The sequence below is a fragment of the Ochotona curzoniae genome, unplaced genomic scaffold (genome assembly GCF_017591425.1).
Source record: "Ochotona curzoniae isolate NIBS_2020 unplaced genomic scaffold, NIBS_Ocur_1.0 contig_2723, whole genome shotgun sequence".
Taxonomy (NCBI): Eukaryota; Metazoa; Chordata; class Mammalia; order Lagomorpha; family Ochotonidae; genus Ochotona; species Ochotona curzoniae.
In genome coordinates this window covers 2,609,886-2,625,685 of record NW_024465573.1, presented here as the reverse complement: position 1 = coordinate 2,625,685, position 15,800 = coordinate 2,609,886, and the positions used below count along the sequence as shown (strand labels likewise).

At 48.0% G+C, this 15,800-nt stretch overlaps 1 protein-coding gene across 1 annotated transcript in view; it reads right to left on the bottom strand.

Moving 5' to 3' along the window:
• LOC121154037 (CXADR like membrane protein) overlaps positions 1-11,957 on the bottom strand; it is a 98,979-nt gene extending 87,022 nt beyond the window's left edge. The window contains exon 1 of the mRNA XM_040976795.1: positions 11,594-11,957. Coding sequence (XP_040832729.1) covers positions 11,594-11,618 — 25 coding nt within the window. The 5' untranslated portion in view covers positions 11,619-11,957. The remainder of the gene's footprint in view (positions 1-11,593) is intronic.
• Positions 11,958-15,800: the final 3,843 nt, after the last annotated feature.

Genomic DNA, 15,800 nt, shown 5'->3' with positions numbered 1-15,800 from the left:
CTCCAGCACCGAAGGCCTTAGTCTCTCTCAAGATTTTTATTTGGGGCCCAGTGCCATGGCCTAGCGGCTAAAGTCCTTGCCTTGAACGCACTGGAATCCCATATGGTCGCCAGTTCTATTCCCGGCTGCTCCACTTCCCATCCAGCTTGTGGCCTGGGAAAGCAGCTGAGGACTGCCCAAAGCTTAGGACTCTGCACGCGTGTGAGACCTGGAAGAAGCTCTTGGCTCCTGTTTTTGAACGGCGCAGCAGCGGCCCTTGCGGTCACTTGGGGAGTGAATCATCAGGTGGAAGATCTTTCTCTCTGTCTCTCCTCCTATCTGTGTATGTGACTTTCCAATAAAAATCAAATGAATCTTTAAAAAAAAAAAAGATTTTTATAGGACTGGCAGAGTTATAAAGAAGAGAGACAGAAGGAACTTCCATCCATTGGTTCACTCACAAGGTCCCAAGGCTTTGGGCCATCCTCTGCTGCTTTCCCAGGCCTCAAGCAGGGAGCTGGACGGGAAGTAGAGCAGCCAGGATATGAACCAGTGCCCATATGGGATCCCAGTGCTTGCAAGATGAGGATTTAGCCAATCAAGCCTTCGTGCCAGGCCCAAGAGCTGAGATCTTGAGACTGGAAAAGGCCCTCTGCCTGTAGCATCTTCTCTTCCATGTCCCAAATGATCATTTCTATTGGGTCTTTAGTAAGGCAAAGAATTCCTGAATGGGGCCATCACTGTGGAGCAACAGATAAAACACTTGTATCAGTTTTCTGTACAGGTGCCCTTCTGTGTCCCAGCTGCTCTACTTCTGGTCCAGGTTTCCTGATACTGTGCCCAGAAAAAGCAGTGGAGAATGGCCCAACTGCTTAGGGCCCTGCCTCTGGAGATCCAGAGGAAGCGCCTAGCATCAGACCAGCTCAGTTCTGGCCATTGTTGCCACTTGGAGAGTGAACCAGTGGATACAAGTTCCCTTCCCACCCATAATTTTGCCTGTCAAATAAACAAATCTTAAAATTTTCTTTTTTTTTTTATTAAAGATGTGTTTTTTTTTTTTGAAAGGCAGATTTTACAGAGAGAAGAGACAGAGGAAAAGATCTTCCATCCACTTAGGGTTTACTCCTTAAGTGACCACAATGGCCAGAGCTGTGCCGATCTGAAGCCAGGAACCAGAAGCTTCTTCCTGGTCTCCCACAAGGGTGCAGGGTCCCAAGGCTTGGATTGTCCTTGACTGTTTCCCCAGGCCACCAGGAGGGAGCTGGATGGAGAGTAGAGCAGCCAGAACATGATCTGGCACCCATATGGGATCTTGGTTCATGCAAGGTGAGGATTTAGCCCGTAGGCTATCATACTGGGATCAATAAATAAATCAGTGAAAATCAGTGCTTGTTTCGGCAGTACATATACTAAAAGAAAAAAATAAATACCCATTAAAGATTCTTGAGGGAGAAGTAACATTTTAAACTTTCGACAACTTTTACATTCATTAATTGTGCATTTGTAAATGTGCTTATTTATTCCTTTATTCATTCACTTTCCAACACATGCTAGCCATTGGACTTGACACTACCGATAATACTGTCACCTGCTTCCTGGCAATACAGAAAAGACAGGGCCACAAACCACCCACCACAGTGTGACCTATGCTCTTCCAAAGGTGTGAACAAGGTATTCTGGGCTTACCAACAGGACAGCAGAGTTCTCCACCTGGGGAGAGCAGAGTATGGGAGGGTGGTCGGGGAGAGGAAGAGGCACTGGGTCCAGGGAGATGAAAGGTTCTTGTAAGCAAGGGTCAGTGGTCAGCATTCCGTTGGCTTATGGCTAGTGGAAGCCAAATCATTCAGGAGTGGTGCTATGTTTTGAACATTTATCCCCAGAATTGACACGTTGAGACCTTCATCCCCAACATCCCATGTTAGTGGGGTTTGGAGGGGCCTTTGTGAGATTACTGGCATTACATGAGGTCAGGAGGACATTCAATCATGGCTTCATGAGAAGAGAATGAGACCTTGGCTGGCATGCCTGCTGTGCCTCCCTATGGGTTGCCAACACAGACGCACCCATTGGATGCTGGGACCCTGATTTTGGACTTCTCAACCTCCGAAACCAGGTGCCAAATAAACCCCTATCTACTCTTTAGAAGTTTCCTGGCTTCAACTGTTTCATTATACAACAGAAAATGCTAAGACAGGTGTGCACTGGGAGAGGTGGGGGAGGACAGCAGAAGAAATGATGGTGAAAGCTGAGGGCTCCAAAGTTCCCATTGTCTCTTCCCCCTCTATCTCTCATTAAGTACGGGATCTGGGAGCAAGAGAAAGGCGAGGATGGCAGCATGTGGAGGAATGTCACCTGGCTTGCTTCTGGCTTTGGAAGTGGCAGGGCTCCTGGAACAGCAGGCAAGAGGCAATGGAGCAAGAAAATAGCTACAGAGAGGTGCCCTCCTTTCCCAGCCCTCTTCCTGAGGGAGTGACTGTTGCAGAGTGGGAGCCTGGCGCACTTCCCTATTGGCTAGCACTGGGGGGAATGGAACTCCCCCAGAGGAGCGCAAATGGGGAGGAGGTCTCTGCCTGTCCCGCTGGGCACTTCCTAGCGGAACTCCTGGGTCCTTAGGGATCTGAGGCATCAGTTTAGCCCTCTTTTCATTGGGAGAAAAGCCGTACTTACTGTTCAAGTCAGTGGGAAAATAAACATTATTCTTCTCACCTTCTTTCTCAAATTCAAAGAGTAACTGTAATTCAGCACATCTTGATTATGACTTGGGCACATTAGAGTTTACCTTTAGTTAGGACAAATAACTACACAAGAAATGGAAAGCGAAGCGAGACCAAGTCCTCAAAGACCAAGTCCAAGCTGTGTCCAGGATCAGTGCTGAGGCAGAAGGTAAACTCATTTCACACCTGCCATTTGGCTGTCTTCAGGCTATACAGCATAGGAGAGACTGTATTACTAATTAAGCCTCATTTTTCCAAATTGTAGCTAGGGACTACACCAGGCCCACAGGTTGTTTGTAAGGAGAAAAGAAATTACTTGCATGAAAGTCCCTCGTACAATGCCAGTTACGGAGCAGTTGCTCAATAAGACATCGATGTTGAAAGTAGAAATGAACTAACCAGTTATTTGACCCAGCTGGGCCAATCCAGGTTGGCACAAGCACTAATGAGCAGGGTGCAGAGAACGCACAGCCTGGGGAAAAAGAAAGATTACTGGCTATGCAAATGCTGCAGCACCTGCCAGCCTGTGCACTGAACAGCCTAGCAAGGACACCATTTGCCCAGGGCAAGATAACACAAAAGTTACTCTCTCAGAGTAGTGGCCGGCAGATGGGACACAGATGGGGTCTATGAGTCTCTGGGTCCTGGAGCAAAGCAATACTCCCTGAAGGACACTAGAAACTTCCCTTTAGGGTAGAGAAGCGACAACAACCAGAGCCCTGAGGCTGACTCTGATGATCAAACGTCAGCAAGACAGTAAGTGGACCTTCCAAATATTCATAGACTGATTGACCCTCAGCCAGCAATACCAATCATGATCATAACAACAGCTGTGCATTCACTGGGTTCTCTCCTTTAATTTTCACACACACACACACACACACACACACACACACACACACACACCCTGTGACACTGCTACAAATGTCACAACTAAAGAGAACAGTAAGGTTAGAGAGGTGAAGTCCCTTGCTCAAGGTCATGCAATTATGAAGCGGCTGAGCTAGGCAGCCAGCCTGACTCTGGGGACCCTAGGGGCCAGGCTCGTACAGCAGTTGCTCCATGGCTAGTCCACGTGGAAGCCTTCTGTGCCTTCCCCCACTCTTCCCTTGAAGAATGATTGGAAATAATTGGAACTGTCATTGGAAGTAATGAGAAGTGACAGAGGTTGGGATAGAAGGCGTATTGCTCCAAGTCTGATCCCTACCAACCCAGGCCTAAATTTAAACAATGAAGTCACAAAGCAATTTCCCTCTCAGGGATTTTATTTTCTTTTTTTTTCCTTCCAGCTCCAGACCAAGAAATAGAAGTAAGAAAACATCAGGGGCTGAGTCCCTATTCCATGCATGGATTTCTTTTGAGACTGAGAAGGCCTTTGTGGTTTAATCCCATTTGCTCTGTGCTCTGAGTACCCTACAGACCTTGGGTGAACAGACCTTGGCCAGTGTAAATTAAAAGATCAAATTTATAGATTTATTTCTTCTTCTTTTTAGCATCCCCCAAGGGATGCAGAAAGAGAGATAGCCCTGCAGCTGGCAGGTTGTGATGAAGAATAAAGCTGTAACTTTCAACAGGCAAGGACACAGGAGATACAATCCCTCCATGAAACAGCTGGCGGAAGGCCAAGGACACACACTGATTGATCCATCCTTTCTGACGCGGGTGGAGTTGTCCATCACCCCACCAACTTCACTTGTTCACAAGAGCTGAGCGGGATAGAGGAGTATTAGGCAGTCTTTGCAGACATGTTCAAAAAGAAAGACACTGTTTCCACTGATAGCAGGTCATTAAGTGCTTCCTTCTTGGAATTCTGAGAAACCTGGGTACTTTCCTCCATGATCGCCCTTGCATACATCACTAACTACTTGTTTACAAATACACTTCCCCACCAGGCTGAATTCTTAGATCCTGTGACTTTTGTCTTGCTGGTGTCTCAGAGCTGTCCTCAGTGTCACTGCTGCAGGAGTGAGTGTGTGAGTGAAGCCGGAAGTGTGACAGCTCAGATGTGAGTGCCACAGATCTCCAACAGGAGGTCGGTAGGCAACTGCCCCCATCAGCAAGGGAACGAGCTCACAGAAACTGCTCTGCAAGGACCAGGAAGCCAGTTCAGCCATCCCCTTTCCTCTTTTATCATCTCTATCCCCTCCTTCTCTTCTTTCTCTCCTCTCTTCCCAACTGTTGCTTTCACGCCCCAAACCCCTAGACTCCAAGCACTACCCCTCTGCAGAAAAGCCTCCAATATTCCATGTTGAGAGGAACAATTCTAAAACTGTCCATTTTTTCCTCTCAACGTGGGCCCAAGGAAAGAGCGTTCTCCTGCCTTCTTCCTGAACAAAGCAGCATTCAGCCTTATCACCGCCAGACTTGGGCTGAGTCTATACAGACAGGGATCCAACAGATTGCCGCCAATGAAATAAAGGTTGGACTTCAGCTCTCTGCCGTTTTGGTCTGCAGGGTGCCAAAGAAAATAAGCTTTCTCTCTCTCTCTCTCCCTCCATCCCTCTCTTTCTCTCTCTCTCTAGGCTCCAGGAAGCTCAGATAACCAGAATGTGTGGGTTGGGATAGGGGAGAGTCAGTCTGCACTGTTTCTCTAGGAAACAAGTGAGAACTGCTAGAATCAGGAGTTTAACTAGAAAAAGCAACACTCAATGTGAAGTTATCCTCAGTCTAGAGACTTCTCAACATCCACAGCCTGGGGACTATGTCCTAATAAGAGGGAAGCTCACGCACTCAACCCCAAAAGCAGGGCAAGTCCCTACAATGGTAACTCTGAGTATCGACAGAGTCTTCCAGATAATTAGGGAGAGTGAATAATCCATGTCTGGAGAATATAGTAACTCCAGGCTTTTGAGCAATGATCCTTAATGCAAATACACTGTCAGCCATTTGAGTGGTGCAGGGAATGGGCTTGGTGAGCGTTCCAATAGCATTTTCTACTTTGGGATTTATTATTTGGCACTCTGAAACCAAAGTGCTGACTCCCCCAGATACCCTCTTCTCAGCAGCACAAGGCCTTGATTGCAGAAAAACTGGTAAGGAGAGACCACGTGGTCTCTAGAATCCAAAGTCCTGGGTGGATGTCCAGGCTCAGATGTTGACTGATGGGAGTCAAGAGACACGCACTTTATTTCTCTGCACCTCTGTTTATTCATCTGTTCAGTGGAGCAATACTGTCATTTACTGTCAAAGAACAACTTGAGGATAATAAGGTGGGTGAATACATTCCATAAACTGCTCACAACTGTGCCAATATGAGAAATGACATTGTCATAATAATCCTAGCCAAATAACCTCTTCTTGGGAAATGCTAAGTGAACGACATATACATTTCATATTTCAAATCCCAACCACAAATCTAAATCCACAAAAGGAATCTATTGTGCTATACACTTTTAATGGGTATGGTTTATTAAATGAGTAGGCAAATTATGCCTTAATCTTAAAAAAATTTTTTTAAGTTAAAAAAAAACATGAGAAAGTGCTTGATGCTTACATATACTTCTAGACAATAGATGCGTTACACCAAAATCATTCCTGGATGTTCCATAGCCGAAGTGGAATGAGGTCCTTTTGTGAGCATTCCCACTGTTCAACTTTCTGGCCAGGTGATCTGGTCATCACTCTGACCCTGAATGGAGCTGCCTGGATAATGAGTCCACCATGCATTTCTACCAGAGATCGTTGCCTCTCTCACTTTAGTTAGCTGCTGCTTCTGGGTTTATAATTATATATGTTACCAATTGCCACAACTGGATAATGCTTGAACAAAATCAGGTTAAATAAGGTGATACCCGTATGTTCTTGATCTCAACTACATCTTGACCAAATTCTCAGAGACTTAGAAAAATGTTAGTGGTATAAGGAAACTTAGAGATAGGCTTAGTCTAATACCCTCATTTGACAAAGGCAGAAACTGAAGCTCAGAGTGGTTTCATGTGCCTGGGATAGCCCAGCAAAATGATGAAGGACCTGGAATTATTCATGTGTAGTCCTGCTTCTTACACAAGCACACTCAACCTTTAGGGCTTAGAGTACCAATTCCCTTATCTTGAACATAGCAGACGCTATACATGACACCACAGAAGTTTCCAGAATTTCCAGTTATGATGGCTAAATTAAACTGTTACGACATCTGCCCTATTTTCAGGCAATTTCTCAACATAAAAAGCTATGCCAATTATTCACTGTTGAGCTCATTTAGCTGAAGCATGGGAAGAGCAACTGGGATCTTGATGCTTATTCCATGAGCTGAAGGGAGGAGAGAGCCATTCTCCTGAACATATTCTATCACCCAAGACAAATATCTCTGAACTCTGGTTTCTTCTTCATCATAACACAAAATTAAGTTTAGATTAAGGATTAACTTGAGTTCCTAGGAAGCAGATCCAGAAGCCAATGAGCACTCAGAAATTACTGGCAAAATTATGTGTGTGTGTGTGTGTGTGTGTGTGTGTGTATTTCTTCTTCTAAGAAATGGGTTCATATTTTTTTACCAGATTTTCAGAGGTGTTTATGATTCAAAATTATTAGAATCATTAATTTAGTTTCTTAGCTTTTCCCCAGTTCTGATAGTCTTCAACTCTACCTTTAAAAAGTCTGTCTAGTTCATTACCATTAGATATGTTCATGAAAGACACTTATGTGTACACTGTCTGGCTGAGCACAAGACAAAAACAGAATGAGACAGGAATGAGCCCACTGGGGACATATCATTATTATGACCACCACCATCAACGTAGGAAAATGAAGGAAGGATATGGAACTCCACTGAGACCTGTTTTTATGCTACAGACCAATGGACTACACATTCAAGTTCCTCAAACTCATTTTATGGAAAATCAAGCTCTTTCCTCACATTGGCAAAAGTTTCTGTGATAAAATCTATTGGTAATCCAGACCAAACACATTCAATACAACACAGTAAGTTTATGTAACAAATTATAAGACAGCTTCAAAATGTTCTAGGAAAAGGGACTTAGAATAACATAAATGTCCCACAGACTTGGTGAAGCCCCACTCTATTATCAGGTCCATGCCCCTGTAACGTTCTATGTATTTTTACAAAGCACTCGTGCTGTTTGAGTCAATGGACAAGGCAGCAGAGGTGCAAGTGGAACCAAAAACTGGGATCCTCACCTTTGTGTTGTCTCACAGTCAAGCAGCAGGAATGCTCCAAACCTTACACATCTCTTAACCTTAAATGTTTCAAAAATTTAATTCTCTTTTAAGAAAAAATGCATAGGTTCTTAGTGCAGTACCAAAGATAATATACAGATGAATGAGACCCAATCTCTGTGTTCCAGGAGCTTGCACACTAATGGGAGCATTAGATAACCCTGTGAATCATCACTGCATTACAGGAAGGCTACTGGAATTGCAAGGAAGCAAATAAAGAGGGGATCCACAGGTGAAACGGTGAACACGTTCATAAAGGAAGTGGTATTAGGGGTAACACCTGGAGGGTGGGGAGTATGATGGCATTTTTGGTGGTGGGCAAAAAAAAAAAAGGGCAAAAACATAGAATCAGAAAGAATTAGGGCACCGAAAATAATTCACATTCCCTGGAGAGTTATCCAGGAATGAGGAGAGTTTTGAATTATTACAACTATAAAACCCTTACTATGGGAATGAAGGGCTGGTTCGCAATCATAAAAGCTAGGAAGCCTAGTGAAGGTTTTTGGAAGGCAGAAGAATGAATGCAGAATTACAGAAACTGAATTCAAGATCCTCCACCACTAACTCCTTTTTTGAGACAAACGACTCAGAAGAACACAGAGAGCCTGCCAGGCTCCTGAAGCCAAGCTTTTTACCTCGTACCAGCTGCCTCAAAAGGTCACTCTGGTGGCAGTGTGCAGGGTGAAGAGGGACCAGGCAGGAGACATATTGTGGCAGCTACCACAGAAGACGGGAGGAGGAAGGAAGATGGAACTACTAAGGGCCTGGACAGCAGGCAGGTTGACAGAGACCCCCACGTTCTCCCTTCCACTGAACTCTCAGAGCATTCCTGTCCATTCACATCACAGAGCCAGGCCAAGCGAGCATGCAGTCAACGGGCTCATCTTGTTTTAGGCTCTGTACTGCCTCAGTCCCACCAACTCCTCAACCTGTAGAGCAAAGAACAGGATGTCAAATCCTGTGCTTGCCCTGATCAGAAGCTCCACACCGTTAAGAGTGGTTAACTCTGCAGGTCTCCCCAAACCACTTTGCAAAGGCTAAACCGTCCCACAGCACCGCCTTCCCTTTGGGCCTCTTTGGGCCCATGCAGGGGTGTCAGTTTACTCAGTGCCCTCCCTTACTGCCAGTCTCTTATTTGAACAAATAAATCCACTCAAAGCCAGAATGTCATGAGCCTGAGGATGCCTGACAAAGGCCCAAGACATGGTGACAGCTTAAGAGGGGGCATGAAGGATGAAAACCTAGTGCTGTAAAATTCCATCAGCAGTCCTCTTTTCTGCTCAGCATTTAGTGTACATTTATTTATTTGAAAGGCAGAGTGACAAAAAGAGGAAGAGACAGTGAGAGAAGGGAGGGGGAGAATCTTTCATTCCCTAACTCACTCCTCAAATGTCCACATTAGCTGGTACTGAACCAGGCTAAAGCAATGCCAACATGCGGGTCTCCCACATAGGGAGGGACCCCAATGCTTGTGCCGCTGTAAGAAAGAGAACAACAGACCCATTAACAGGAAGCTGGATGAAAAGTGGAGGAGCTGGGACTCGAACTAGCTATCTGATAGGGGACACAAGCATACAAACTGACAGCCTAACTTGCTGCTTGACACTGCCCGCCGTGGCTGCACAAAGCCAGATCCAAAAAGTAAACCACAAGTGGGAGCTGCTATGCTGTAGCAGAGTAGCCACCTGATAAGCTTGTCAAACAGCAGATGCACACTTGCACATAGTAGGCGCTCGGTAAGGATGAGCTGGCAAATCGCTGACACTTTGCAAACCTTGTCAAGCTCAGTTTCTCCTTTCTTCTTAACTAAGAATGTGACCATTACCTGGCTTACATCCTGTCATGCCACATGACCACATGACTTCAACTGACCATGGGGACCAAAGTCGCTCTCTCTTCCCACTCTAAACAGGGACCCCGCTGTACCAATTTCACTTCTGCTAACTGCCAACACAAGGCGCTGAACTCTTTATATCATGATTTTCTCAACTATAAAATGAGAATAACGACAACTGGTAGCCAATAGTGTTGGTGTGAAGAATAAATGACTTAAGAGACGCCACACATGAAACAAGGCATAAAAGGGATTTGCAGGAATGCTACTTTTTGACAAGGCAGCCTGGACATTTGATTGCACAGAACACCTGAGTGTCACGCTTAGGGTAAGACGCCGGTGACAGCGAAGATGGTGCCACCCAGCTATGCTAGATGTGCACAGCAACAGCACTGCAGTACCTGGCTAGTATCTGAAAGGGCTTAGCAAACAGAACCTCCCTAGTTGTCCTACTGTAAGCAGCTTAGGTCATTCTGTCTTTGGCTCCTCTGACTTGGGTGACCAGCAGCTGGGGGGTGGCCCAGACACATGTGCTCATGTTCTGGCTGATCTGTAAAGTTTCCAAAAGAAACAAGACAGACAATGTAAGCTACACATTGCCCGGTGTCCTCCCTTTACTGGTCCCTGGTGCTCCTAGACATCAGCCTAGCTCAAACTCCCGGGGGGGGGGGGAGCAAGCTGTCAGAGCTAGAAGAGATTTAGGGACCACCTAGTTTCCTGTTGCAGAATCTCTGGACAGTGAGGGAGTTGTCCAGGGCCACCGGCTCACCAGTCCTGAGCCTGCAGTCACTCTCCAGCGGCCTGGAGGTCCAGGCAGTTCTTGCTCTCCACCCCTGCTCACCGACTCTTGGACCTTCTGAACCAGGCTGACCTTGGCCCCCGCTTTCAGGCCCAGCCACTGCATATCAGGACTTGTTCTCATCTTTTTCTACCTGCCCCACAGCCCACAGATGCCCAGAGATCACCTCCAGTGAGCCCCAGCACGCCATGCATCCCAGATGGTCAGCATCAGGTAAACCTGCCTGCTCCAGGCCAGGGCATCCGCCTTCTGGGGCCCGGGGAGTCCTCCCTGGATGACACTCCCAGGAGACATTCTGAGCCCCAGCCCTGTATTCATAGAAGAGCCGCACTCGCTCCAGTTCCCATTTTCCTGTCCCTTCACACTCCCTTTGCTAAGTCCTCTGTCTAGCTTTTCTGATTCCTATTCCTGTTCTCTTGTTCTCTTTCTCCTCTTCTCTCGCCTTCCCAGCCCTTTCTCTCTCCTCCTTCCTTCCTTCTCCGGGGGCCACTTGCAGCCAGGGCGCCTCCCAGCCTTGGAGGAGCTCTGCAGCTTTCTCCCGTCGTCTCCCCTCTCCTCTCTCCTCCCCTGCCTCCTTCCCCACTCCTTTCCTCCGACTCTTCAGTAACACATCTGTTTCCAATCGGAGCCCTCCGAGGCGCGCCTGTTTGAAACAAAAACGCGTGTCCCTTCCCCCTCCCACTCCCCCAGCCAGGAGGAACCTGGCACAAAAATTCCTTGACAAATCTTTCCTTATCTGATTTTTCAGCTCCGCTAGATACTCCAGAAACTAAATCCCCCCCCCACACACACCCCAAAGGCTCTTCACATCACGCCATTCCGCGGGTCAAACTCTACCGGGATACCTCCACCCCACCCCCACCCCACCCCAGTCCTGCTCCAGGGCCCAGATGTGAGAGGCATTTTCAAGGGCCTTCTGGGCGGTCCTCGGCGACCAGAAGCGCTTATTCGCGGCAGGGAGACGGAGGCCGAGCAAAGGGCTCACCCCACGGGCAGCCTAGGGATCACGGATCGGAACCGGAGTCCTCACGGGACGCAGCGCTCTGCTTGCCCTGGGGTCATCCAAACTCCGGCCCTTCCCAAGGCACTCACCTAGCAAGAGGAGGAGGAGGAACATCCCGGTCCCTGAAAGCGGGCACGTCCCCGCTCAGCTGCAGCCTGGCTCCCTGGCGGCGGGGTGCAGCAGACGCACCTTGGGCGAGCAGGGCGCGGTGCCTCGGGGTGCGCGCGGGGCGGCCGCAGCCATGTGCGGCCGCGGGAGGCGGCCCCGCGTCCGGATCCCCGCGCCCTGCGCTCTGGGGCGCAGAGGGTCTTCCAGCGCTCTCCCGAACAGCTCACGCGGGGACGGAAGCCCGCAGCAGGGTCAGGGAGACACAGGCGAGGCAGAAAGGCGCTACCGCTTCGTGGAACACTTTTCCCTGTTTGGAAAGAAAAAGGAGTGAAGAAAGAGAGAGGGGGGAAAAAGCTGAGCTGGAGCCACATGGTTGCCTCCTCCCGCAGCCCCTCCCTCGCTCGCTCGCGCTCCCTCCTCCCTGCAGCATTGGGGGCTGGCGCGGGGGCCGGTCTGCCCGCAGGCGGCCAGGGGAGGCCGGCCGGGGCCAGGAGCGAGGCCCGGGCAGGGAGCTGGGGCGGCCTGGGGGCGGCTTGGCTGCGACAGGCGCCCGCGCTGCTTGGGGCTGACTCGGAGTAGGCGAGAATCGGCCACTTTTGGGGGTGAGGCCCGGTTGCCGCTCCCCGCGGTCCTCGCTTGTTCCTTCACTCGGCACTTCTTTCTCTCGCAAGCTTTCTGCCTCAGTTTCTCTCCCTGCCTCTCTCCTCTAGCACTTCGCGCGCTGCCTTCCTGTCCTTCTACGGTCTCTTGGCTTCGTGCTCCTCTCCCGTGCCCTCGCCCTCGGACTTTGTCGGGGGAAGCGGGCAGTGGAGATACCACACCACGGGCTCTGGGCAGTCCTTTGGCCCTGACGGCCGTCGGGTACCTCGCGGCCGTTCCTCACCAGCTGTCTGCATTGGCTTCTTTTTGCTACTGGATGCGGGCAGACCAGGCGAGCCGCCACCTCAGAAGCGTGGGGTTTCCTAAGAAGCGTCTGAATAAACCTCTGTGCCAGTGACCTCGGTCAACATGTATCAATCCCCTTGGGGAAGAAAAAGAGGCGGAGGGCGGGGTGTCCCCTCTCGGCTCCCCAGCGCGCCACGACCCCTTGGCTGAGGCGCACGGGCCCTCAGCGCGCCTGGGTAGGCCCCTGCTGCCCTTCGGGGAGGTGGGGAGAGAGGGGAAGAAAGGGCGGTGAGCACCCAGCTCAGGTCGCTGCTTCCTGCAGCTGGTGTCCCGCACCGTCGGGGTCTCTCTGAACACTGCCCCGTCGCAGTGTCTGCACGTCCCCCTAGGGCTTCTCCTCGGGCCGCACTGAGGCGGCTGCGCACGGCCGCTCACCTTCGGCCTCTCCGCAGCCGGTGCCTTGGGCTGGGGCGAGAGTTCTGAGAACCCGGGCTCCCTGAAGAAGGGATCAGCCCCTCCAAGGCTGGTCAGACGCCCGCCCAACTCTGCCCAGCTCTTCCAGCGCTCTCAATTGGGTCGTTCCTTTCCAGCCAGCGAGAAAACCAGCCCCATCTTCGGCGGGAGAACGCTGACGCCTGGAGGGGTGACTTAAAGGCTGGCCAGAGCAGGGACTGTCCTTGGAGCTCCAGTACCACTGCGGACTTGCTGTTGCCGCACCCCCTCCCCTCCTTCCCTAACTACTTAGCATGCATCCCGCCTGTGCAGATGCTCTGTAAGGTGTCAAGGACACAACGGGAAAGGAACTTAGTAATTGACATTTTTAAAAGCTTTGGAGCTAGTATATCAAGGACACCACCATGGGCCAGGAACCACATTAACTACATGATATTTATCATTTTATTTAATGCTCATGACAAAGCTAAGGCAGAGGCATTTTTTTGTTTCATTATCAAGATGAAGAAAACTGCAACTTCGGGTTCAGAATCTTGCCTGAGATCACAAAGTGGTAAGGCATATGTATACCCGTGCTGGTGTTATTTGTGATTTAAGGTTTAAAAATATTATTCCATGCATAATTATATTAGAATATTATAGATAATATTTTATGTGGTCAAGTACTGAAAGATTTCTTTCTGAATAATTTTATTTTCCACCTTATACTTCTTGTCTAATATGGGGCATGAGGTCAGCCTTCCATATTCATGGGTTCTGCAATCATGAATTTAATCAATTGTACTTAGAAATGCATATATTGTATATGTCTGTCTGTGTGTGTGTGTGTGTGTGTATTTAAGAGATAAAGTCAGAGAGAAAAAGATGAGAGAGAGAGGCCAAGATGTTCAATCAGCTGCTGTGCTGCCCAAGTGCCCAGAGTGACCAGGCCCTTGGGAGGGACTGTAAACAGGGATTGGGACTCCGTCTGGGTCTCCCTCCAGTATGAATTGCAGGAAAGCAAACTCTAAAAGCCACCAGCTGGTACTCCTGCTAGCCCCAGAAAGTACCAGCAGGACGTTGGAATTGGGAACAGAGCCAGGGCTCAAACTCAGGGACTCAGAGATGCAATATGGATATGTCCACTGTGTTAACTGGTAGGCCAAGCATTATACCCACTGGAAAATATTATTTAACCACAATTCTGGAGGAGCTGATGTTGTGGCACAGTGGGTTAGTTGTTATTTGCAACACCAGCATCCAATATTGATGTGCCAAACCCAAGTCCGTTGTTTTAGGTGCAGCTCCCTACTAACATGCTGGAAAGACAATGAAAGATAGCCTAGGTACTTGGCCCTGCCACCCATGTGGGAAGCCTGGGTAGAGGGCCCGTCTCCTGGCTTCAGCTTAGCTCAGCCCCTGATATTGTGGCCATTTGGTGAGTGAACCAATTGATGGAGGATCTCAATCAATCTCCTCTGTGTCTAATTCTATCTATCTCTCTGTCTCTGTACCTTCCAGAAAATAATTACACATCTTAAAAAAATACAGAGGGGTTGGTGGGATGGCTCAATTGACTAATCCTCTGCCTGCACACACTGGCCTCCCATACGGGCACTGGTTCATGTCCTGAGGGCCTCACTTCCCATCTAGCTCCCTGCTTGTGGCTGGGAAAATCAGTGAGGATGACCCACAGCCCTGGGACTCTGTACCCACGTGGGAGACCTAGAGGAGGCTCCTGGCTCCTGGGTTGCAATCAGATCAACTCTGCTCATTGCTGTCAATAGGAGACTGAATCAGTAGATGGAAGATTTTTTTCTTTCTGTCTCTGTTCCCTCTGTAAATCTATCTTTCCAATAAAAAATAAATAAATCTTTTTAAAAAGTTCCAAAAAGTAAAACTTAAATTTGGAGTGTGTTAGTCAAGTGGTTTGGTGTAGTTACTGAACCCATGTGAATGAATTGATATGTAGCTTTGTATTAAGTACTTTAAGTAGAGATGGTTTGAAGTGTCTTGGAGAGTGTGTAGGTTTTAAGCAAATACAAAGTGTTTATATAAGAAACACGAGTATCCACAGATTTTGGTATCTGAGGAGAACTTGGAACCAATCCCTTCAAATAAGTATACACAACAATAAGGATGTGCTGGGAGTGTAGGCTAGTGTAGCCACTATGGAAGTCATTATAGAGAGTGCTCAGAGAACTGAAAATGGATAGCTGTATGACCAAGCCACTCCTGGGAGTATATCCCAAGAAGTTTAATCTGTATGCAAGAAAGCAAGATGCAGCCCTATATTTACAGCAGCACAGTCCACAATAACAAAGACATGGAAGCAACCTAGATACCGACTGGAAGAGGAATGGATAAAGAAACCGTGGTATCTACTCCATCGAATACTACACAGCCATTAAAAATGGTTAAATTCTACCATTTGCAACAAAATGGTCCCAGCTAGAAATCATTATGCTCAGTGAAATAAGTTGATTCAAAAAGAACAAGGAGCAGATATCTCTTTGATATCAGGTAACATTCATGCAAAATGTAAAATAAATAGATAAATATATACATATATTCTCCTAGATGAACTGTATAATGAAGACTAGCATACCAAGAAGTGAAGATACACCACAGTCAGCATCCCTACTCCCTAGTAAACGGAGGACTCCCAGTGAAAAAATTAAGTATACCTTACAATATATTACTAGCTATTCTATCGTTCCCTATAACTACCATGCCATGATGTACTTAAATAGCAGACTATACTAGTGTAAGAAAATGAGAATAAACAGGAGGAGGGCAAAATGAGGAAGGAGAAAGGGGAGGGCAAGAAGGAAATCCCTTTACCTACAAAAAAGTATCATGGAAAATAAT